General features: G+C 57.5%; 1 protein-coding gene across 1 annotated transcript in view; it reads left to right on the top strand.

Annotated features, from left to right (window-relative positions):
• LOC308354923 (zinc finger MIZ domain-containing protein 1-like) overlaps nucleotides 1–24,707 on the top strand; it is a 139,027-nt gene that overhangs the window by 106,951 nt on the left and 7,369 nt on the right. Inside the window, exons 5-6 of the mRNA XM_080822745.1 lie at nucleotides 17,170–17,278; nucleotides 23,302–23,415. Of these exons, the coding sequence (XP_080678871.1) occupies nucleotides 17,219–17,278; nucleotides 23,302–23,415 (174 nt within the window). The 5' untranslated portion in view covers nucleotides 17,170–17,218. The remainder of the gene's footprint in view (nucleotides 1–17,169; nucleotides 17,279–23,301; nucleotides 23,416–24,707) is intronic.

Below are 24,707 nucleotides of genomic sequence, written 5' to 3'. Positions count from 1 at the left end.
TGGGTCTGGAGGCCGGGTATGAGCCAGGCCTGGAGTATGGCTGCCCTGGGTTAGGGTGTGCGGAAGCTGGAAGCATCTTCCCGACGGTTCACCCACCCGTGGGGTGACCCCAGCCAGAGCCAAACCTGGGTGCCCCATTATCCTCTCTGGAGAGAACTGGAGTGAGTGTCTGTGTGTCAGGAATGGGGCCCAGGGGCCCGTAATGGGTTTGAAGATTGGAGGGAACACAGTGGAGCTCTGGAATCAGGTTGCCTATGCTGGGGTCCGAGCCCAAGTCGCATAACATCTCTGAGCCTTGAGACAAACCAAAAGCACTTAGTGCAGAATGATGGGGTAAAAAGTGCATGTTCGGTAAGTGTCAGCTAGGGTCCCCCTTCTTGGTCCTGCGGGTGCTAACAGGCCCTGCTTCTCACCACCTGACGAGTGAGGACTGTAGTGTGAGAGCTAGCATGCGGTGGGACCGGCAGGGTGGGACCACCTGTCCCTTCTGGGGCTTCCTCAGGCCCAGGATGGCTCAGGAGCCAGCATTTCTGATGAGCAGAACTGGGCCACAAGGTCGGCAGCCTCTCCCTGGGCTGAGCTGGCCCTCCCAACAGGGCCCATTTCAGGAGCAGGGAGCATGAGGGAGCCAAGGCTGGGGGAAGGCCTGCCTGTTCTTGGGAATTCACGGCATGTCTGCCTGTCACAAGTACCTCGATAGGGAAGATTTGTGGGTGAGATTTGCAATTCTGTTTTCTCTGAGGGTTATAAATCAGCTGCGTGCACACCCGGCTACAGCGTGGGCCTGAGGCACACACACGCGCACGCTCACACATGCACACAGAAATGCAGTCCGGCTCCTGCCTGCCATTCCCTGGGATGGGAGAAGGAGCTCTCTAGGGAGCTGAGCTCTAGGAAGGGAAAATCGCAGGTCCCCAACTGCTGCCGAGCCTTATTTCCCAATCACTGGGACATCCTGCCTCCCAGAATCATCCAGAATCAGGCACTCAAGGCTGGGAGGCAGGATGTCCCAGTGGTTAGAGAAATAGCATATCATGTGGGTTACTAGTGTGAGCTCAAGAGTCTGCCTGGCTGGGTCCAGACCTTACCCCTATGCCTTACTAGCCATATTGCTTACAGGGCTCTGTGCCTCAGTTTCCACATCAGTGAAATGGAACGAATTATAGCATGTACTTCATGGGATGGTTGAGGAATAAAATAAGCTAATATGTGTAGAATGCTTTAAATACAACAGGCACATCGCATGAGCTCCGGTGGGCCTGGCTACTCGTCACCATCATCATCGTCATCAGTTAAGAGGTGTCTGTATTTCAGACTTGGGATTAAATCCCTGCCCTCCCTCTTGCTCACTGTGTGAACATAGGCATGCTACTGAGCCCCCAGTCCCTCATCTATGAAAGGGACCATGACGCTCTGTCTACTTCATGGGGCTGTTCTGGGCATAAGGGAGATGGAGCTTAGGAAGGACATGATATCAGGCCCTCAGGCCACGTCTGTCCCCTGGTTCAGAGCCTCCAGGTGACTCTTCTCCTCGGCCTGTCTTCCTGGGAAATGTGTAGAGGCTGGGGGAGGCTAAGAGGAGGGGAACGGAGGGGTGAGTTCTGGAACCTCTGTCTCCTTTCTGCCAACAGGGGAGTCAATCTCCAGCCGGGGCCACTCTCCTGTCCCTGCCCCTGGCATAAGAACAGGCTTGGGGGCTGGCAGGTGTGGCTACCAGCTCTGCCAATCTCTTAGTGGGTGGCCTTGGGCAGGTCACTTGACCCCTCAGACCCCTCCAGCGAGGAGTAGCTGTGTCTGCTTCGCCGGGCAAGTAGAGGGCGGGTTAAATGAGATGATGTGTGTGGAGCATTTAGCACAGGCCCTGGCAGCCGGCTAAGTGCTCTACTGCAACGGCAGGGCCCCTGGATGCCTCTTCTTCCTCCCACCGGCCTGCCACTCCCATCCACACGTGGTGCACCGAGGGTGTCTTCCCTGGCCAGGTGTTTAAATGGTCCTTTCTGGGAAGATGGGCCCCCAAATGCAGGAGGTACTGAGGACCCCCTTGAGGGACTCTGGGTGGAAGGAAAAGAGCTCAGAAATGTGGACCTGCTCTCTTCCAATACAGTTCCCCCATGCCAGCCGCACGAGGCCAAAGCGTGCCTGACAGGAGGCTCAGCCTTGCTGGGCCCTTGGCCGTCCACCCCAGAGCTTTCACTGCTCCCTCGGGGTCCTCAGGTGCTGTCACATACAGGCTCGTATCCAAGCTGTTTCTGGCATTTTTACTTGCTCCGTCCTAAAGCCCTAGGAAGCAGTGATCTGAGGATGAGTAGCTGTGTGCACAAAGGTAGGGGGAAGAGAAGGGGACCAGGGTCCACTGTTTGCCCCTCCCCCCCACCCCCCCACCCCCCCACCCCCCAGCTCACGGCCCAGGAGAGCAGGACAGTAAGGCCTTGGCCGTGGCTAATTGTTGGGAGCATCCCAGGCCAAGCCTTCGTCTCCCGGCAGAACTTTGGAGGCTGGACTTCTCTGTTGCCAGGGAAACCAGTGTGTTCCCTGGAAAAGGAAACCACAGTCCTTTGGCTGTTAAGAACCCCCTCTCCCCCCTCCCAAAAATAAGTTCCCTCCAAAACTGATTCCCCAGAAACTATTGAGTCGGCAGCATCCCACCTCCTCCCCGAGCCTGCTGAAATGATAGAAAATGAAATCTGCCCCTGACCTTGTGCTTTTCACCTCTTTTTTAAACATTCCACTGTAGCACAAGGCCGTGTTTTGTTTTTTCTTATTTATCTTCCTCCCATGCCAGCTGGGGCTCGGAGTCCTTCTCTCCTCTTGTTGACTGGAGCCAGAAGGGGAAGGACTTCCACATTTTTTTTTGTTCAGCTGTCAGCAGAAATAAAACAAGCAGGTTTATATTTGGAAAGCAGAGGGTCTCAGCCACCAGATCGCTATGTCCGGGATAGGTCACAGCCTTCGTGTCCCCTCACGGCTGGAAATTTGATCTGCAGATTTGGGGGGGTGGGGGGTTGCAGCCGGCCTGGCTTTCCTCACATTGACTTTTAAATGGCATTGGAGGGTCATGGGTGGTTCCTCAGCGGCTGACAGCTTGGGGCCCAGGGGCCCAGGCCAAGACGGTTCTTCTTAGAAAAGAGTCCTCTGGGAGGACCTAGAGTGGTCAGGCGCGGGCAGGGTTGGAGAGCCCGCATTTCCCTCCCATCCATCTTCCGACCCTGTGCAGGGAGGCAGGGGGCCCTCACCCAGCTGCACCAGCAAGGCACCTGGGTCTCAGAGAGTCTCGAGATTATCTAAGGAGTGGGGTCCGGACTCCCGGCCAGACCACAGTGACCCTGTGTGTCATCTTAGTAGGAGACAAAGCCAACACAGGGAAGGAGGGAGAGAGAAAGGTGGCCAGTGTTCACTTTCAAGAGCCCCGAATGCTTTGGGGGATACGGTAGAGAAGGGAAAGGATGTGAGGGGACCTTGCTCCAAATCCCAGACACCCCCCTGCCCCTCTTGGGCCTGGGTCTCCCCCTCTGAACAACTGTCTCAGACCCTCCTCCTCCCAACGCCCACCCCGGGCCTGTCCCCCACCCCCTCCCCGCTCTCAGGGCCTCTTTGTTTTGGTGATCTGAGCAGTTAATTTTCCACCTAGAAGTGACTCTCTGTTCCGTAAGTAATTTTAAACAAATTCTGTTCCTGCCCTTGCACTTCCGTGGGGTGGGAGAGAAGAGCGGGGGGCCGGCCGGGATTTCCACCGTCCTCTCCTTGGCCACAGAGGGTCTGCAGGCAGGACTTGGCGGCCAGGGGCCTTTAGAGCCCCAGGCAATGAGGGCACAGCACTCTGTCCCCGAGATCAGCATCAAGGGACCCAAGACCCAGCGCCGGGTCAAGCATGTGGGTCCCAAAGAGCCATTTTGATGTGTCCTGTCCTCTTCGGCCCCACGCTGGATTTTCAACAGGTCTTTTTCGGTGACTCCTGAAACCCTCTGTCAGATCTCGCTATTAGCATGAGGCTCTAAGAGTGTAGGGTAAACTAATGAATTACAGCATGATTACGCAGCACATAATTAACTTTGTAATTAATATGCAACTGGCACTTAAGCTAAAACACTGCTTATAGAGACGTACGGCAATAGTAAATCACAGGTCAGAAATAGCACTTTGGAATTTTCAAAAGAATGAGCGTAAGCAGGGAATCACTTAAGGCAGCAGGGCGAGTTAATTAAAAAGCAGATGAATTGTGAGCGTCCTGCTTCATCTCCGTACCCTGTCCCTTAAGAAGGACCTGGATGCCACCCTTCCAGACTGGCCAGGGTCTGTTCAGAAAGAGACCGAGCATGCAGTTGTTTTTCCAAAATAAGACAGGCCTTCCCTGCCCCTTCCTAGTAACCACTCCCCCCACCCCCCCACCCCCGACTGCCTTAGCCCTCTGCCCAGTCCCACCGCCCCTGCTGGGAGCCACGCCCCTGGCCCTTGGGGTCTGGCTCTACCTCTCCTCCTCCAGAGAGTTGTGGGAATGCCCCCAGCCCAGCCCTGAGTCTTCCCCAGGCCGGCCCCCGTGGTGGGTGCTCCCAGGAGGTGGGTTGGTATAGCTCATGGGCCTTTGCCTGGATTCTGGGTTTCTAGAATGCAGAGATGTCATCTCACTTTTTTTTTAATCCTTTCTTCCTCAACCTCCTGCCAGAGCATTAAAGCTAGAGAATGCCTTAGAAACAATCTCACCCACCCCTTTCACCAAGGCCAGACAGTCCAAGGGCTGAATGTTGTGGTCACACAGTGTGGCATTGGGCCCATGCCTGGCAGGAATCCCTCCCCTGTCCTCTGTTCTAGCTCTGCATCAGGCTGGGGAGGCCTTTGAAGTATATCAAACCCAGGTTCCCATCCCAGGAATTCCACTGTCCTGCTGTATGACCTTAGGCAAGTTACATAACCTCTCAGGGCCTCCATTTCCTCATCTGTGAAGTCTGAGCAATGATGCCCAACTGCTTGGGTCAGTGTAAGGATTAAATGAAGTAATGTGTGTGAAAGGCCAGGGGCATGCCGAGTGCCCTTGGTGACCCTCAGGGGTTTAGGGGTGCTTGGTGACATCTCAATCAGCCCCATCCTTCAGGGGCTGAGAAAACAGGCCCAGGAAGGCCAACTGTATGTCCATGGCACTGCATGTGTGCTGGCATGCTTGGGACCCCCCCGGGCCAGGAGCCCCCTGAGAACAGACCTCTTGCCTGCCTGGCCCACTTTGGGCTGGGCACAGCTGAGCAAGTTGGCAGAGAACAACACCTGGGGACAACTGACCTGCAGGCCTCTTCCGGGGCCATGTGGGGCTGGCTCCTCTGCAATGGTGCAGAGGATGGTGCAGAGGGAGCCTGGCTTAGGGGACGGATGCTGGGCTTCGAGGCCTGACAGGTGCAGCTTCAGATCCCAACTCTGCCATCTTGTCACCTGGGGCGAGTTCCTTCACCGTTTCCTGTCGCCCTTTTCCCGTCCATAGATGGCGCTCGGCACTGTTCCTTCGGTTTTATCGGTTTTATCGTTATAATGATAATGCACGTGAAACGCCAAATGTGCTGCCTGACGCACAGCGGATACTTAATTTTGTTCTCATTATTATTCACAACTACCAACAGAGGCTTCCGAGTGGCTGCCGGAGGGCTCCCCACCCCCACGGCCTCACGGGTTCTCTGAACTCTGGCCTTCTTGGCCACCTTGGCCTGTGTCCTCCCTTGGCAGTTCTTGGCTTGGGTGGGGCGGGGGAGGAGCCCGTCTCTGCCTCAGGCGGCTCATGTGACCTTCCACTCTGGCCTTTGCCCTGGCCTGGGCAGCTCCCCCCACCCCGCCCCCCGCCCCGTCCACCAGGCCAGCCTTGCTGGGGGCGGGGAGAGCTGAGGGTCCCCCCCCAACCCACCCCGGGGCAGGCTCCAGGTTGGTTGGGCGTATCCTGTTGGCCGTGACACTGGATTCAGAATCCAGGGCCCCAGTCCTCAGGGGTGGTGGCTTTCATATCTTGACACAGGTGCCCTGTGGCTTCTCTTCCCGCAGACACTTCAGCTTCTGGTCCCCCTCCCTCAGCCCTCCAGCCCGCCTGTCTTCCTGTCCCTTCCCTTCCTGCCGCCTGGTCTCTACCCTGTAGCCACCCTCCCTTAGGTCAGAATTTCTCAAAGCCAGTTCCTGGGAAAACTAGTTCTATGGAATTTTCAAGTGTGTTTAGTGAAAAAAAGTGGTTTGTGATCTAGTAACTTTGGGAAAAACCCAGTTCTTCAAGGCGCTCGCAGGGGAGAGTGCCTTCGTGATCTCCTGGAGAGGGCAGAATACACGCAGCTTGCCTCCAACTAATCAGACCAGAGAATCCTTTGTTTAGGGAGGATCTCAAGGGCCTGGTTTCTGAGGAACCGACCGCGGGCAGCCTCATCCCGGGTGTGCAGGGCTCCACCCCCTTTTGCCCAGAATAGGCAGTGTTTTCCCTCTGGCTTCCCTGCCTCCATCGTGACACTGCCCACCTGGACAGACTTCTCATGGGTGTCCAGGCTGCCGCCTGGGAGGAACAGAGCTCAGCTCACATGTTGTGAAGGGCCAACCTGACCCACCTTCCATCTGGAACTTTCCACGACTTGCCTTTGCCACTTGGACAGAGCCCTTCAGCTCCTCAACCTGGCGTTCTGATCGGTGGGTGTAGGGCTACCTCAGCCACCTGTCTCCTCAGAGGCCCCTTCTTGAGCCCACGGGGTGGTTCCCAGGGCTGCCTATGTGAGAGGAAGTTGGGGGGGGACAGCCCCTCACCACCCCCTCTTCCAGAGCACAGCCCCTTTTGATGTTGTAAAACTGAACTTGTGCCTAAAATGTTGCTGCAACTAGATTTAAAAACTAGATTTTTTTTAATACGCTTAAAAAAAAAAAAAGGTTTAAGATCTTTAGTGTCTAGGGCGGTGCACCCCCCCCAGCCCCCCCAGCAAGCACGGGCTCCTCTCTGGCCCTGGTTTCCTCCTGCCTGTGATGGAGACAGACGATAAGGCCCACCTGGGCCTTGTGTAGCGCCAACACTCGTGTGCTCGGGCTTCCTATTCCCCAGCTCAGTGAACTAAGCAGGCTCTGTTATTACTGCTTCCGTTTTACACACCGGGAGCTTGAAGCACACAGAGGGTAGCGCTTTGCCCCAGGTCCAGAAGCTGGCAAGCGGCAGAGCCGGAATTTGAACCCAGGCAGCCTGGTGATGCTGACCGCTGAGCTCTACTGCGTGTGTAAGATGAGGGGCTCAGGGCCAAAGGAGGTCCCGACGCCGGTGCTCTGTGAACTGTCGAGCGCCTTGAACGACCAGCGTGCGTTGCAACACTCGGCTTCAGAACACCTGGTGTGAGTTTTGTCTCTTAGCTGACATTCAGGAAACATGTCTTCAGGTTGCCTGTAGGATGCCTGGTTTGTGCCCGGAAGTTTCCAGGGATAAAGGCCCCCTCCCCCCGCCTGGCACGGGTGTGGCCCAGCCCCTGAGTAGCCTCCCACACAGCAACTCCCTGAGTACAGACCAGATGACAGGCACCAGACCCAGCCAACTCAGTCCCTGTGCTCCGGGCCTTCCAGAGCCAGAGGGCGGGCACTCTTGAAGGGTCAGTGTGCCAGCCTTAACCCAGCTGGGATGCCGAGAATCTCCGCAAGAGGCCTGGGGATCTCGAGGTCATTCTGCAGGGAAGCCACAGGTGCTGGCAGTGGGAGAAGAGCCTCAGCTCCCCCAGCAGGCCCCGGGGTGAGGCATCCGTGCCGCAGGGAGCACAGACACAGGGAGGGGCAGAGAGAGAGTTGAGTTCGGGGCAGCTAGGGCTCCTGAGGCCTGGGTGGGTGTGAGCCCTGGCCCCATCTCTGACCCAGAGTGGGGTCTTCAAGGCTCTGCTTCAACTGCACCCCACCCCACCCCTGCCGTGGGCCTCAGTTTCTTCATCTGTAAATGTTAGGATAGGCCTGAGCAGATGTGAGGATCCCTTCTAGATCTAAGGCAGGAAGACTGTTGGGTTGTTGTTGTTTTGGGTTTTTTCTTTTAATCATCTACCACATTTAGTGCAAATAATTATCTGCTTTCTGGTTCTTTTGTTTCCGTCCTTAGCTTTTTATTTCTTGAGAAGTTAAAAAAAAAAAAAATCTGACCATTCATAGCAACTAGCTAAAGGAGAAGGCACACACAGTAAACACAGAAGCCAAGGCTTGGGAGGAACTACCGTCCTGGGTCGGCCCCACTTCCCTGTGTGACTGGATAGAAATTACCCACCCCTTCTGAGCCTTAATATTCTCATCTACAAAGTGGTTCACAAGCTGCTGTGACAGCAGCTATGGTATGGGTTACTTGAAACTTGGCTCACCTGAGTGGTCCTTTTGTGGCCTCTCAGCTCAGAAAGAGCCTGGCTCTGACTTCCAGTGTAGGGGAAAGAGTTCAAAGTCAGACGTTGAGAAGCCTGAGTGGGGATTTCTGCTCATGCCTCGAGGGGGTGGTGACCCAAGGCTAAGCCCTCCCCTGCTGGGCCTCTCTGTTCACACCCCTTTCAAAGGTGGGGCTGCCCCGAAGTTGTCTCCTCCTGTGTCGGTGCCAGGTGGGTTGGGAAAGGCCGGGCGAAGGGCGTGTAGAGGATTGGCTGGCCATGTCTGGGTTCAATGGGAAGAGAATGGTGGCTGATCAGCTGTGCCCGCCGTGGGTATGGAAGGTAGGGGAGATGTCTCACCTGGCCACCCCTGGCTCCATCCCCAGCTTCATCCCACCCCCTGGCCTACAGGGGTCCTCAGAGAACTGTCCCCATGCTTCCCCATCCGAGCCTTCAGAATTGCCGGCAAGAGCCTCGAGACAGGGCCAGGTGAAGGCCACTGCCTGAGCACCACTGTCCTGGGGCAAGCCTATGTCCCAGGCCCGGCATGGGGCAGCACAGGCACGACTCCCTGTCTCTGCACCGTCCTCAGCACTCCAGGCACCTTCGTCACGTGTGGGGCAGTTGGGGCCAGGGAGGAAGCGTCAAGTTGAGGAAGGCTGGCCGCATCCCCATGGAAAGCATGATGGAGAGTGTAATCGACCAGGGTCCCAGTGCTGTCACTGCTTACTTCACAGCAGTGGGACCTCGAGCTGGCCAGCGGACCTCCCTGAGCGCCGGTATCCCCTTCTGTCGTACCGTCCTGATGACTGGAACAGCTCGGCAGGTGTGGGATTTGGAGGCACAGGGTGGGGTGAGACAGAGACTAACGTCTGCCGCGTGCAAGCAAGCTCGGGACTTGTTCGGGTTCTCCTCCCACTCTGAGGAAGCACACGGCAGAGGCAGCACGGCCCTGGGGATGCGAGAAAACCCCGTGACCTTGTCCAGGATTGAATCTGGCCTTCCTTGGCCGTTTGGGGAGAGAAGTTGTGAGAGCAAGTTCAGTGTGAGGTCATGGAGTTGGGCGGGGCCAGGAGGGGGCAGGCAGGAGGGTCCGGGGGTCATCACATGGCCTGGAGGGATGAGGCACACCCAAGTGCAGCTGGGACCAGGCTGGCACTCTTGTGAGGGCAGTACTGACACATGTTCTCGCAAGGAAGTTATCCCGCCCTCTGGATTAGCACATGGGTTCCAGAACAGGCTGTCCGACGGCTCCGCAGGGCCAGCCCTCAGGAAGCCCCCACTCTGAATGGCGAGGGTGCGTCGTCTTGTCCCATTACCCCCCATTGATGGTGGGTGTTCCTCCAGACCAGGGGCGGGTGCTCCGAGATGGGGTCACGGAGAGAAGTGGGCCCACCCTTTCAGGAGCCTCGAGTGCCAAGTCAAAGCCTCTGCCCCCAGCGGCCAGGAAGCTGGAGCCTTGTCGCGTCTTGGCAGGGGGGCACTCCCTGAGTCGAGGAGGCAGGAACTGGATGGGGAAGAGCTGTTGTCCAAATCAGAATTTCCCTTCAACTCCTCAGCCTTGGGGCGCGGAGAGGGCTGCCCCTTCCGGGTTGACAGTTGAGAACCCCAGGCTCAGGGGTCTGACTGTCAGGGCCTCTCAGCTGGGAAGGTCTGACTGTCAAGGGTCATCCCCTTTCTGGGGAGCCTCACCCTGTGTGAGGCCTCCTGCTGGCCCAGGGTAAGGGCCAGCTCCAGCTGCTGGGCCAAGAATGGGGAACAGCTGGTCCTGGTCAGTTGCCTGGCGTTGCCTCTTCCCTCCCTCTCCCTTCCCATCTCCTGTCCCTCTGCCCTTCCCTGACTTCCCTGCGCTAGGACACAGAGTGACTCTCCTCGGACTGGCTTTGCTCAATCCTGCTCTCTTTCTCTGCCACCAAGCGGTGTGCCCAGTGCAGGCCATCGAGGAGTGGAGGAGCCATGTGCTGTGTGGCCTCAGGCCACCCCTGCGCCTCTCTGAGCTTCTGCTCCTTTACCTCTGAGACTTTGAGGAGCATCTTCAGATTAGATTGGTGCTTCCATAGCCTCCATCGCTTTCATTCCATCTACACTATGTTTAAAGTGTTTCTTTAACGCACTTAGGTCTGCCATTGCTTCCCAATTTCACCTCATGCTAAATAATTATATCCACCGGCTCACGCGTGATCACTGTTGTAGTCCAAACACTTCACTGTGGAAATGTACAAGTTGGGCCCACAGACCACCTAACATCCTCCCTCTTCCACCAAACGTACAGGCATTAGCCTTCGGGAAGCTTAGATGGGTTAATGGGAGGCTCTCTGAGGCCAGAGTTCCTCTGATTGGGGCCGGGTCTTTGGATTTTCAGCTCTTGCCACTGTGGGTCACGTGTATGCCCAGCGCTGGCCGTCCATTCACCTGTCCACCCATCCATCCATCCAACCATCCAGTGAGCTTCGCTGAGCACCTGCTGCGTACCAGGCCCTGGGCTAGGCTCTAGGAATCCATAACTGGAAAACAGCCCAGCTGGTGGGGGAGACAGATACAGAGACATACCCCTGGTCTGGTATCACCAAGGTGGTGCGTGAGCAGGACACTGGGGGCGCAGGAATGAAAGTGAGTGGCTATGCTGGAGGAAACCAGCAAAGAGGGTCATGATTGTCTCAGGCCTTGATAGATGAAGGGGGCCAGGAATTCTGGGCTTTGGGACAGAGGCAAAGACACAGGGGTATGATCTTCAGAGCATGGTCCAGGATGAAGGGAGTAACCCCATGCGGAGGACACGGGACGGGGCTGAAGTAGTGGGAGGTGGCGGCCAGGCCAGGGAGGACCTTGGCTGACACCATTATAGGCAAGGTTGGCGGGTCACTTGACATCTGTCCCATGACATCTGTCCCATGACATCTGTCCCTCTTGGGACTCTGAATACTGGTAAAGGGGCTAGACCTCCAGCATCCCCTGGACCTCCAGGCTCTCTCTTCCACCAGGCTGAGCAGTGGGTAGGTCCCAAACTCTCTGGCCCTGGCCATGTCTTGGAACGCAGCCTCTGCTCTGCAGGCTGTAGGTAAGCCCTCCCCCCCACCCACCCCGCTGCCGCCCCTGCTGCCAGCACCGCTCGCCCCGGGGGATCTGAGCTGCAGATGTGCGTGGTGATTGAATCATTTCTGCACACCGCTGCTCACACAGCTCCCCTGGGGACCCCGCCACTTGCCTGTGCAAGCTGTCGGGAGATGTGCATGCTCGAGTGCATCTGTGCCAGCCCTTGAATGTGTGTGTGTTCCTGCACTTGAGTGTGCAAAAAGTGCCTCTGGATGTGAGCGTGCACACACATCCACAAATGCCTCTTTCTGGGTACATGTGAGCTGAGTGTACCAGTTAACTTATTGGCCTCAAGCGTGAAAAATAAAAAATAAAACCTCCTGATGTTGGTATAGCTGATGTGGGCCCACCGCCCTAAGGAGCTGCCTCTAGGGTTCCAGCACCCCACATTTCCACAGGGCAGCTAAGAGGACCCTGCTCCCCATTTCCAGGGAAGAGCCTGCCAAGGGCCATGATGCTGTCGGGGGAGCCAGCCAGGTGGGCACTAGTCCCACTCGACCCTTGTCTCCCTCTGTGCCCCCCTCTCTCCATCTCTGCCCCCACCCCTGTCCTGCCATGAAGGGCATGGAACCAGGTGGTCCCTGGGATCCTTCTGGTTCTCCACATTCTAGCTCAGAGCAGCCCTCTGTGTGGAAGGGCAGCTTTCTCTAAAAACGGCTTCTGTGCAAGGTTCCACCAAGAGTCAGCTCGGCCTGCTAGGCAGTGAGGCGTGTGGAACAGGAGCTTGGCCCTTCCAGACTTCCCTGAGTCAGAAGACCACACCGACTCAGGGGTCACTAGCAGAGAACACATATGTGTGGTGTGAAGCCAAGCTGAGCCTCGGGAGTGAGGAGGAGTGCGTGTGCAATCTTAGGGTTCCCCGGACCAGGGGCTGTCCCTTGCAGAGTTTTCGGGGCTGCCTTGGGACCGGCTTTGCAGTTTCAAGTCCAGCATTCTACACTTTGCTGAGAGACAGTGTTCCAAAGAGCTGGATATCCTGACACAGGAATCCTAAGATGTTGGAGTTTGAAAGGCCTTGTTTTCCAGGCAGGGAAACTGAGGCCTGGAGAAAGGTATCAGAGCACAGTCCCCCCAAACTCCCTAGGCTGACTATAGGCACGTGGCTGCCCCGACCAGGAAGGTGGGCCAGGGGCCAGAGGGGGTTGGGGGTTTGATTGCTTGAGCCCACTCCCCATTCAGAGAGAGGCAGGCGGCCGGGAAGGGCTGAGGCCCCGGGTGCACCCAGAGCCAGGCCATCAGCCGTCTCCAGCTGGGAGGGAGCCCGGCCACCGTGGGCACCGGAGCTGCAGCCACGGAGGATTTGTAGCTACTTGTGAAAGGCTTATAGAAGCCCAAGGTCTGAGGAGGGAAGCAACAGTCAGGCCAAGCAACGCTCCCGCGGCGGAGAGCGACCTCTGCTGGTCCTGCGCCGCGTCCCTGCACTGCCAGCTTCCAGGAGACCCGTGGCCCCGGGAGGGCGGGATGCGGGCCTTGAAAGTGGATGAGTTTGGACAGTTTGAACGGAACAAGGGGACCCCTCTTTGGGCCCAACACAGCCCTTGAGTGGGGACTTCCAGGAAGCTGATCTCCAGTCTTGGAGGAGTGGAAAGAAAAACACATGAACGGTTAGAAAGGCAGAGGGTCCGAATCTCAGCTCAACCCCTTCCTGGCCATGTGACCCTGGGCAAGTGGCTTCCCCTCTGTGAGCCTTTTAGGATTCAGTAAATTAGCAATGCTGGCGACCTGGCCTGCTGCCTAAACAAGGCAGGTACAGGACTCATGGAAGGTTCCAGACCGCCCCACAATGAGCTACCTCCCCTATCTCCTCCAGCCCACCGTTCCCCTCTCTGCGCCCAGCACCCTTAGCCTTCCAAGCCTTCACCCTTTTTCTGTGTCGCCTGGAACCGCCAGCCTCATCCATTCCTGCTGCTAATAATCAAAATTTCCCACTGATCTCGGCCGTTTAAGAATGTCACCTCACCTGTGAGTGTCTCCTTCATCAGCTGGACATTTTGTTCTTCTATAGATTAAGACATGTAGGACACACAGTTGTCCCCGTGATCCGTGATATCTTTCCTTCTTTCTTGCTCGCTTCCTTGCCAGTGTTCCAGGCCCAGACCCGTGGGTACTGAGCAGACAGGAAAACCTCTGGCTGCCTAGGTGGGTCTGGCCTCCCGATGCCTGCTTAGGGCTTCCCTGGGTGGGCCGAGTGCCCCCTCAGTCTCCAGAAACGATCCGTCAGCCATTCAACAAGCAATTATCAAGGCCCCACTAGGGCTCTGACCCTAGATGAAAATGCTGTGTCCATCCTGGGAAAAGTCTACGTAGAGATAGAGTCTTGTGAGGCCGCCTGATCCCCACTCAGCATCCTGCTCTACAAATGGGGAATCCGAGGCCTCGGAAGCCAGAGAAGTCTACTCAAAACCCTCTGTTGGGGGCGCGCAGGTCCTCACTGCGGAAAAGGAGGGCCCTAAAGAGAGAGCCCCACGGAGCCGGTTTCCAGCCCTCTGGGTACTTAGCTTCATCAACAGCGCCCCCTGCTGGCCAACTGGGCACCATGGTTTGTCCCTGGCTCCAGGAGCCCTGGAGGAGTGAGCACAGACTGGGACTCTAGACAAGTAAACTCAGAAGAAACTCAGCCCCTGCCTGGGGGTCCTCCAGGAGCAGCAAGGGGAGCGACACTCTTCTCCCATGACAACTGCCTACCACATCACAGCAATCTCCAGTGGGGACCCCCAGCCCCTCCCCCACTAGCTGCACCAAAGTCTGGGTTGTAATGGGAAAGCCCAGATTCTTGAGCTGACTGCTGCTTAAATCTCTGAGCCTCACTTTCCTCATTTGTAAAGTAGGGTTATAGTAACAATGTATGTCCACGCTCAGTGCCTGGACCAGCGCCTGACTTACAGCAGGAGCTCGACAAACAGTCACCTACTGGGTCACGTGGAGTAAATACTGGCTTGTTAATCTCTCCATGGCTCATAGATCTGGCAGAGGACCCAGCACTGTATAGATATTGAAAAGTATGTACTGGGTGAGTGGGAAGCATGCATGGGTGGGCACGTGGAGACTAGAGGTGTTTGGATGGATGTGTGGATAGGTGGCTGGATAGACAGAAGGACAGACAGGCATTTAGGTGAATAAAGGATGGATGGAGAGGTTGGTAACCTGGGGGTATAAACGTGTGATCGGTGGGTTTATGGAGGGGTGTTGGAGGGTAGAAAAAAGTGAATGTGGAGCACTCCCCCTCCTTTTCCCTTTTTGCGGGAGAGCTCTCGGGTTGAGGGAACCCAGAGGCATTTCTCAAAAGTGCAAATGCCCAAATGACCCAGAAACTCCACTTCTAAGAATAGGCTCTCCAGATTAATTCACATGTGGATGATGTGGCCGGTATAAAAGGTGATCTTGCAGGCCCGTCTGCGCTGTGGATTTGGGGACAGCTCCAGGCTTCATCACTCGGTCTGGAGCATGAGCCCTCTGAGCAGAGGGGCCTCAGCCAAGGCCTCTGACCTTGGGGCAGTGCCTAGCAGGGTGGACATTCAGAATTTGGTTGGGTAAGTGATTCATCAGTGCCTAGGAATACTGGGCCACTATTAAAAACTGAAAAGGCTCTTTATAGGACGCCTGGGTGACTCAGTTGGTTAAGCATCTACCTTCAGTTCAAGTCATGATCCCAGGTTCTTGAGATCGAGTCCCCACATCAGGGTCCCTGCTCAGTGGGGAGCCTGCTTCTCCCTCTGCCTGCCTCTCTCTCTCTCTCTCTCTGACAAATAAATAAATAAAATCTTTTTTAAAAAGGCTCTTTGTATCTTGATGTGGAATAAACATTGAGATACGATTCAGAGGAGAAAAGCAAGGTCCAAGTAGTGTGTATTAGAATGCTATCATGTTATGTGTTTTCTTTTTAAGGGGTGGCAGGGGATAGTACCCATAGATCTTTGCTTCTCTGAGCCCCTCAGGAGACTGGTGAGCCTGGTCCTTCCAGGAAGGCCATCTGGCGGCTGGGGACAGAGCCAGAACATCGCTGGACTTTGATTTTTGAACCACGCGTGCCTTTCTTTTTTTTTTTTTTTTTTTTAAGATTTGATTTTATTTATTTGACAGACAGGATCACAAGTAGGCAGAGCAGCAGGCAGAGAGAGAGAGGAGGAAGCGGGCTCCCCGCTCAGAAGAGAGCCCGATGCGGGGCTCGATCCCAGGACCCTGGGATCATGACCCCAGCTGAAGGCAGAGGCTTTAACCCACTGAGCCACCCAGGCACCCCATGAGCTGCCTTTTCAATACAAATGGAACGATAGGAAGCGCTTGGAAGGAGCTGTGTGGTAAAGCGCTCCTGGGAAGCACAGCCAGGCCTTTCTTCCCAAGGTTGGGCCCCGGCGTGTTCTGCTGGGAGTTCCCTCAGCCGGGGGGCTCACGCAGGGGGCAGAGAGTCAGGACGTGGAAGCAGACAGGCTCCTACGGGCCGTGGGGACTTGGGCGATCTCAGATCTCAGCCCTTCGTTTCCTCGTCTATAAAATGGAGATGATTCTAGGCTTACAGACAGTCAGGAGAGGCTGCAGGGCCCCAGCATGCGGGAAGTGTCTGGTAAATGGGACCTTTGGTGACACTGCAGGAGCGGAGGGGACTTCCGGGGGGCAGTGCCACAGGAGAGCGAAGAAGGCCGAGGGCCAGGGGCCTCTGTCCAGCACCCTGTGTCTGTCGCTTGAAATGCCCACTGGGTTGTGGGAAAGCAAACCCAGTGGCCATGGGCAGACTTCTGCATTGGCCCAAAGACCTGGGCCACTGAGTACTGGGTAGACTCTCTCTCTCCAGCTCTCTCTCTCTCTCTCTCCCCATCTCTGCCGTTGCCATTGTAGCCTCTCTGGAGAGGCCCGGGGACTCTGGGGACTTTCTGGAGTGAGGGGGCTTCCTCCACCTAGCTTCCCCTGCCGGAAGGAAGTCACATTCATGTTGGAGTTCCCGAGGCTCACAGCGATTCAGGAAGTGAGCCTGGTGGCCGTGACATCCATGGACCCTGCCCTCTGAACCACGAGCTGGCAGCTGGAGCCCTAGTTCCTGGCCTGGGCTCTGATACTGGCTCCCTGTGCCGCTGTGGATGACTCCCGTCCCCTTCTGAGCCTCAGTCTCCTTGTCTTGGAAAGGAGGTGGCACGGACACCCTCCCTACTTCCCCAGGAAGGCAAAGGGAGGAATGGAATCGGGGTTCACGGCATGAAGAACTCGAAAGCAAGGGGGTTTGGGGTGGGGGACCATGGTACCCGTGGCAGGTCACTGCTCTTACACCACACACGCAATGAGGGCCATGTGGATTGACCCCTCCACGTGGGTGCACACACATACACATGTGCACGCACACTTGCATACACACAGAGCCACATCAGGTAAGCTAAGCCCTGAACTGGGAATCCAAGGATGGGGTTGCCATCTCCATTAGCCCCCCAACACATGCACAGGTGTGTAGAAATGAGTGTGCCCGAGTGTGCTGTTCCGTGTCCTGTGGTGGACATGCATACTCCGGGCTGACATGAGTCACCCACAGAGAACACCCAGGAGTACCTCCCACCCTCAGCCCAGACAGGCTTCCCCTTGGGCCAGGCAGCTGTGGCTGAAGTTCCTCCCTCCAGCACGGGGCTGGCTAGGACAGAGGCCACCACTGCTCCCAAAGGGGCCTAAAACCTGCTGGGAGCCACTGGGCCCAGCATGTCTGTCTTTTGGGGCTGCAGGGTGGCTGTGAGGCTGTCGGGCCTGGTGCAACCCCAGTGACACCCGCCCTCTTCTGTCTTCACAGGCTGGACAACGTTCATGGCTCTCGGGTAGAACCCAGTGAAACGGCCAGAATGAATTCTATGGACAGGCACATCCAACAGACCAATGACCGACTACAGTGCATCAAGCAGGTGGGTGTGTGGCCTGCGCTCACGCCTCCTCCCTGCCCAGCCTGGCCCAGCTGGCGAGGGCAGGGCTGGCAAGGCAGGCAGAGCAGGAGGGATGCTGGCCTGCACTGTGGAGCTGGGCCTCTTGGGTGCTGGGTGGAGGTGATGGCAGGCCAGGGCTGACTGCCCAGGGTCTCTCTGACCACCCCGAGGTCTCTTGTCACCCACACTGACATTGCACACCAGGGTTCCTGTGCCAGCTCTGCCCTGTCCCTTTCCTCCCTTCCTCTTCCCTCCCCTTCCCTCCCCTCCCTTTCTCTTCCCAGCTGTGTGATTTGGGGCCAGTGTCATGCCCTCTCTGGGCTCTGCTGTGCCATCTGGGCTGCTGTGAAGGTGTAGTAAAGTACTTAGTCTCCTTCCCAGACTGAAGCTCCCCAACCCTCTGCTTCTGTGGTTCTTTATAAAGATATACAAAAGGAAAACTTCGGAGAAATTAGATCATGCTACAGAAAAGGAAACGGAGGCACAGAGAAGAGAAGGGGGTCGGCTGAGGTCACACAGCCCAGCTTCACTTGTGCTGGGAGGGCCTCATCCCTGAGCACAGCAAGCTCCCTCATCCGCCCATGTTCACGTCACGTTCTAGGGGAGATCTGCCCGCCAGCGTCCTCTCTGGATTGTTCAGAGTGGGGCAGGTTCCAGGTGGGCTCAGAGCCCCCGCCCCCGCTCAGAGCCTGGTTGAGCCAAGGCTGGCGGGCGCCCCCCAGTGTTGACCAGGAGTGGCGCACCACCCTCTGGGCGCAGCCCCCTTGGCAGCCCTGCGTGGAGGTGTCTGTGCGGACTCCAGAGTGTTACCCTACTCCAGGAGCGAGCGAGATGGTAGAAGGGGCTGAGCTTTGACATCAGAGAGACCTCCCAAATCCTCACTCTTCCACATACCCACAGTGTCATCTCAGGCCTGTCCCTTTGTTTCTCTGAGCCTCAGTTTCCCTACCCATCCCCTGGGTCCAGACCGTCACGGGGTGGCAGGGGCTATTATCCTCAGTGTCTCAGCAGCGGGGAGGCAAGCGCTGGGGTGAGGCCCTTGGCTTAGGTGACTTAACAGGACATGGGTCACCAGCATGGGCTGCTGGCCTCAGGACCCCTGGGGAGGCAGTGCTCCTAGCCACACAACCCCCGCAGCCTGCCTTCCCAGGGCTCAGTGGAGCTGAGGCCCGTCCTCGAGCACTGGGCGTGTGTCCTCTCATAAATATCAAGCAGAGCTCTCTCGGAAGCCCAGGCGGGGTCTGAGGAGAGGAAATTGAAGAAGACCTGTTATAGACTGAACCCAGCCCAAACAGCTCCCCCAAACGCCAATGACGCCTCTGCTCACGGTCACAGAGTAGAAGCCAGACAGTGCCCTCCTTCCAACTCTGCACTCGCCTCCTCCTTGGGGCTCTGCAGGGCTCTCTCCCAGCTCAGCCTGTGGCCCAGCTTCTCCCAGCCCTGAGGGGCCGCTGTCGGTGGCCTCCACCCCCAACAGCACAGTCCCACCACCCAGCATGAGCCCTCCTTGCGTTGGGCACGTGGCTCCTCCTGAGACCTGCTCACGAGCTGACCTTTCTCCCGTGGCTGGCTCTGTGTCCCCAGAAATAAGGGCACCATTTCCCCCCTCAGAGTGTGGCCCCCAGGGCTCAGATTAACCCATCAGCCAGTCCGAGCCCCCATTCCGCCACTTGTTAACTATCCGACCCTGGTTAAGCCGCCACAGTATCCCACTCGGTCTGGAGAAAGACATCAGAAGGGATGCCCAGCTGGTGTGTGGCAGGGCAGCTGGAAGGCCAGGGATCCCCTCAGCTGCCCTCCCCGGCTGGCCGGCCCACACGTGTGTGTACGCGTGCACGCGCACACACACACACACACCCAGAGCTCTGCACTGGGGCCAGACCCTGCTGCATTCGCGAGGGTGAGCAGACTGTCCAGATGACGCCCTGGGCCATCCAGAGCTCCCGACGCCCCCACATCCCCCTCCACACCTCTGGTCAGACACAGCTCGGCCCTTAATATCTGTCTGCTCCACGGCTGCTCCAGAGGGCGGCGCGTCTGGCTGAAGACTGTTGATCCTCAGACATCCCCTGTCCTAATCAGAAGAGAAAGGCGAGCGGGTCTGTGTGCTCTGAGGATGACAGATGCATTGGCTGGGCCTCGCTCTGGCTGGTGGGTCTGTGGCTCCCATCAAGGGCTTTGCAGCCTCAGACTCCCTGCCTCACTTCTAAGCACAGCCTCCCCCCCACACACACCCCACCCACAACACCCTAATTCTCGCCGTTACTCACCCTGGCCATCCCCCAAGCACCCCACTGCCTCTCTTCCCTCCCAGCCTCTGGCTCAGCTGCCTTTCCCCCTGTCTCAGCCCCAAGGACTGGGAGAACCAGTGCCTTCTCTATATGGGCACTCAGAGGTCGCAGACACATCTGGGCCGCACGCACAAATTGGCTAATTCCCACACAGCAGCGTCCCCCAGCCCCACGGCCCTTCTGAGCACCTGCACTGCCCATCTCTGAGCCCTGCTGCTTCCTGGGCACCCAGCTGCCTCACCCATACTGCTCTTTCTCCCTTGGGCCCTCAGCCCTGTGGGACACATATCAGACCTGCCAGGCTGAGTTCCTCAGGGGCAGAGAATGTGCTGTATCCGTCTCAAAGTCAGCAGATCCTAGCGCAGCACCCAGGCCAGGGCACACAGAGGTTGGGGGGGGTGGTCAGGGGAGAGGTGAACTGATGGATGGATAGCTAAGGGAATGAGCGGAAGGGTGGACGGATGGACATAGGGATGGGCAGTTCGGCAGGTAGGTACAGATGATGGATGGATACATGGATGGATGAATGGATGGACAGGAGGTTGGATAACTTCTGGATGGTAGACAGATAGGAAGGCAGATGAATGGATGGATGGGAAATGAATAAAGTAGTGAATGGTTGAATGGGTAGATGGACGAGGGGATGGATGGATGAATGGATGGGTAGACCGATTCATTTTTGGAAGGATGGACAGGTTGTTTGGATCACAAATGGACTAATCAGAAGATGCATTCCTCACTTGGTCTGCGTAGCCGATCCAACAGGTCTAGGCTTTGGTGTCCCGTAATCCTGCCCCAACAGACCCAGTGGCCAGTGAATATAGCCCAGATCTTCCCAGGAACCGTGGAGACAGGCAGTCGGTCTGGTGGGAAGTGAGGCATTGGTATCCAGGAATGGCCACACCCAGGGAGGCTTCTGCCTATGATTCAGATCTGTGCTCCCATCCCCAGACCAAGCTCCCCCACCCAGCTGGCCAAGCTCCCCCCCACCAGCCCTGGCTGCTCCACATGCCACTAGGGACCTGTCCTACAGCGGCCAGGTTGCCGGCCTACACCGTGGATAGACCGTCTTTTGGACAGTGAATGGCTCACCAACTGTTTCTGCTCGGATCTGGCCTCGGGCCAGTCTTGAGGGTTCCAGAGGGGGACAGGGCACTACTTCTACTGTCCAGAAGCTCCTAGGAGAGAAGAAACTGGACAGAGGTCAGAGCAGTAGCCGTCTCTACGGGGCCCCGACTCTCTCATGGGGACGTCATGATTTAAAGTGTTCCCAAGCCGTGTGGCAGCCTTGCAGGCTATGGGCACCCCATTTCACCAGTGAGGGATCTGACGCTCAGAAGCACACCCAGCATTGTGGGGTTCAGTGGCTGAGGTGGGGTTTGAGCTGGGTCATCCGTTTCTGTGCAGGCCAGTGACCTCATAGTCAAAATGGGAAATAGAAGCCCAGAGAGGGGCAGGGGCGTGGCTGAGGCCACAGAGCTGCTGAGCAGCAGCCACTGAACGGGACACCTGTGTCCATTCTACCAACGAGTCGCACCCACCAGTGACCACCCAGAGCCCCAGCTGAAGGCCACATGAGGTGGAGAAGCTTGGAGGTGGGCTGGCCATGATACGGAAGACGGTGTGCTCCGGGGGCCAGAACAAAACCGGGCCCCTGAGACTGGCCTCAGAAGCCACTTGTGAGCCCAGAGCCCCAAAGGGGGTGCCAGGAGTGAGGGTGCTACGGGCAGGCCGCTCTGAGAGCAGCATGTGGTGGCTGCTGACCCTGCTAATTGGGTGTGACATCAGGTAAATAAACGGAATAACTCAGTTAGCCAGGGGAGGCTGCCAGGCAAGGAATGAGCCGATTTGCATGGCTTTCCATGTGGAGCAGGGACGCCCCCCCCTTCCTCCTCCCCCCCCCCCCCCGCCGCTCCGTGGCCTCAGAGAGCAAGCACAGAAGGCAGAGGGGAGAACTCCCCACTGCCCTCTCAAAGGGCCCCGTCCTCCACGCGGAGGCTGCTCCTGTCTCCTTTGCGTCAAGGGCAGGGAGCTCTGCCTTTGCAGAGAGAGCCTGTGTGAGCCAGGGCTGAGGGCTGCCGAGTGCAGCTGTGCTTCCAGGGGAGACTCCGGGAGCCAGAGTCAGGGCCAAGGGCAGCCCCACGTGGGAACACCCCACGCGCCAGGCGCCGTGCCAGGGGCCGCATGAGCCTCGTCTTGTCTAAGCCTCCCCAGCCCCGTGACGGAGGGCTGTGCTGCTGCTTGCTTGCCCTCTTGCTCGCCTCCACTGCTCCCTCCCCTAGGGGCACCATGTTCTAATTCATTTCGCTGTCTTCCATCCATTTTTAAATCTTTCTTACACGAACCGTGTCGTGGGAATAGTCATGAAGCCCTGCACAAAGGAAAGAAAAATTCCCACCATCAAGCCGTGATCTGTCATCCCCCTTTTACAGATGGGACGACTGAGGTTCGGGAAGGTGAAGGGACTGTCCTGGGTCGGCAGCTAGCAGGAGGTGAAGGCAGAGGGAGCCCCTGGGGCCCTGCCCCACAGGGGCTCCCACTGTACGTGCCATTCCTTCCCAATTCTGGGACCTGGCGGCTGCTAAGACCCCGCCCCCACCCCCGCCTGGCCTCCTTGGCTTCAAGACAGGCTTGAGCTGCAGTTTGGAATAGAGTGCCCACCCCAGGGGAAGCTACCGTTCCTGTCTCTCCCAGCACCAAGGCAACAGGGGCCTTAAAAGGTCCCACCATCCCCTTTGCAGTTGGCTTGTGCTCTGACTCTCATATCACACCCTAGATGTCTCTCTGGAGGACCCACGATCCCTGACACCAATTACTGGAATTCCAGCTCTGCCCCTACACTGCTGTGTGACCCTGAGCGAGTCACTCATCCCCTGCGCTAAGGCTCGACTCAGCAGGGCCTGGGAAGACCTGGACAGGTGTTAGAGAATTAAGCTACCCCACCCACCCTGGCTGCCCTGTGGCCTGGGTCCAAAGCAGGATCCAGAGGCCTTGGCACCAAGATTCAGTCTCTGCCGACTCAGATCCCCTGACTGGGAGGGCCTTGAGCTCAGGCATGGACCCCTCCCGACAAGGCCAGCAGACTGGGCCTAGAAATCTGGTTTTGGGGAGCTAAAACGTATGCCACGTATGCCAGACCCTGGTGTGAGGATATCCTGGGCACAGCGTGCTCCCAGGCTGGCTTTGGCCCAGAGACCTCTCTCTAAGCCACCTGACCCTGCCCTATTTGGCCATGGCTGATCTCCCTCTGCAGCCAGAGCTGGTGGGCATCCAGACCAAGGCTGTACTAGTGGTAGTGGTTAGTGGGAGAGGCATCAAGAAGGAAATCTCCAGGGCTAGCCTGCCCTGGCTTGGGGACAGCCAGCCCCCAAGCATGGGGGCCACAGGCCACCCTCCCGAACCCTGCAGAGTTCACCTGCCCCCACAGCCAGCATCCAGAAAACACTTTAATATTATTGTCTTTCTCTAGACCTTGGTGTTCCTCTCTTTGCAATGGGGCTACTAATCCACATCCTGCAGGGATTGGGTGGGATGGATGCACAGGGGAAATGAATGACAGGTTGTTCGAGAAGGTTCCTTAATCCTGGCACCAGCCCCCCCTTCTTCAAGTTTCATCCCCAGGGAGTCCTGGGGTCTTTGCCGCCGCAGACCCACGTGCCACCCCCGCTGACCTTGTTGCTGGGGCTTCATGCTGCCTCCTTCCCTCTCCCACAGCACTTACAGAACCCTGCCAACTTCCACAATGCCGCCACGGAGCTGCTGGACTGGTGTGGAGACCCGCGAGCCTTCCAGCGGCCCTTTGAGCAGAGCCTGATGGGCTGTTTGACGGTGAGTCTGCATCCGACCCCTCACCCCTGCCAACCTGCACTGGTGCCAGGGGAAGACGCCCAGGGGGCTCACGTGCCTGTCCAGGTGTTGGAGAGGCCCCAGACAACAGGGTGAGAGATAGAAAGACACCAGTGCTGGAGGGGACAGCCCTTCTGGGAGCGCCCCCCAGCGTGCACCTTTGGGGAAACCATTCTGATGGGGAGACACAGCCCTCGGGATGGTGTGGGCTCCCCACACTGGATGGGAAAGCACCGGGCCCACGTTGGGGAAGTACCAGGTCTGATGAGAGTGGATGTTGCACCCGAAGTGAAGCAGAGTCGTGGAGGGTTTGTAGCCGTCCTTTTATCCAGTCCTTCATTCATCCAGCTGGGCAAACATCTGTAGAGCTCTTTCTATAGTCATCCGTCCTTCCGTCCTTCTACCCATTCACAGAAGCATTTATTGAGCTCCTATTATAGCCATCCATCTATCCAAATAAACACCGATTGATCCCTCATTTGTCACGTCTGGTCCCCTCTGCTAAGTCCTAGGGAACCACAGAATAAGACTTTGCCCAGCCTGAGTCCCTCTAGCTGGGGAGCCCAACGTGGAAAGAGAGAGCCAAGAAAGTTGTGTGCAAGGAGAAAGCAGCAGCGGGCAGGGAAGCGCCGGCGGCCCGGGAGGTGGGGGCAGCTGGGGGGAAACTGAGGCAGGGAGCCCCAGACCCCTCTGCCGGAGTTCCCGAGCAGCCAGGCAGAGTAAGCACGTTCTAGGCACTTGGAACAGCATGTGCAAAGGCCCAGATGGACCACAGAGCCCAGAGAGCTGAAGTTCACTCAGCTTGGTGAGGACCTAGGACACAGGCTGGGCAGAGGCCAGGCCCGGAGCTTGCCGGCGGACAGCTGCCTGGAAAGAGCTCGTGGCTTGCGAACGACCCCAGCCACGTGAGCTTGAGGCAGGCTTGGTGGCCAGCGAGGGCAGCTGCTTGGAAGGCCCTGAGTCAGCTTTGGAGAGAACATGGGTGAACAGATGGCCGCAGAGCCTCGCTGCCCCAAGGCTGGGGAGGAGGGGCCGAGGCCGATGCCGGGCCGGGAAGCAGCAATAGGTAAAACACGGGGGCGCCATGTTCTCTGAGAAGCTCCAGAGAGGAGGGCGGCGAAAGGCCCCAGCACAGCCCTGGCCTGGAGCAAGAGGAGAGGGACACGGTCGTGGGCCATCCTTTCCAGGCACCCCTTGTGCCCACCACTGAGCTGCGCCCACGACACACCTTCTCACTGAGTCCTCACACTCCGTGAGGCCAGCCCCACCATCAT

The sequence above is a fragment of the Martes martes genome (assembly GCF_963455335.1).
Source record: "Martes martes genome assembly, chromosome: 14".
Taxonomy (NCBI): Eukaryota; Metazoa; Chordata; class Mammalia; order Carnivora; family Mustelidae; genus Martes; species Martes martes.
This window is presented reverse-complemented; position numbering and strand designations above follow the sequence as displayed.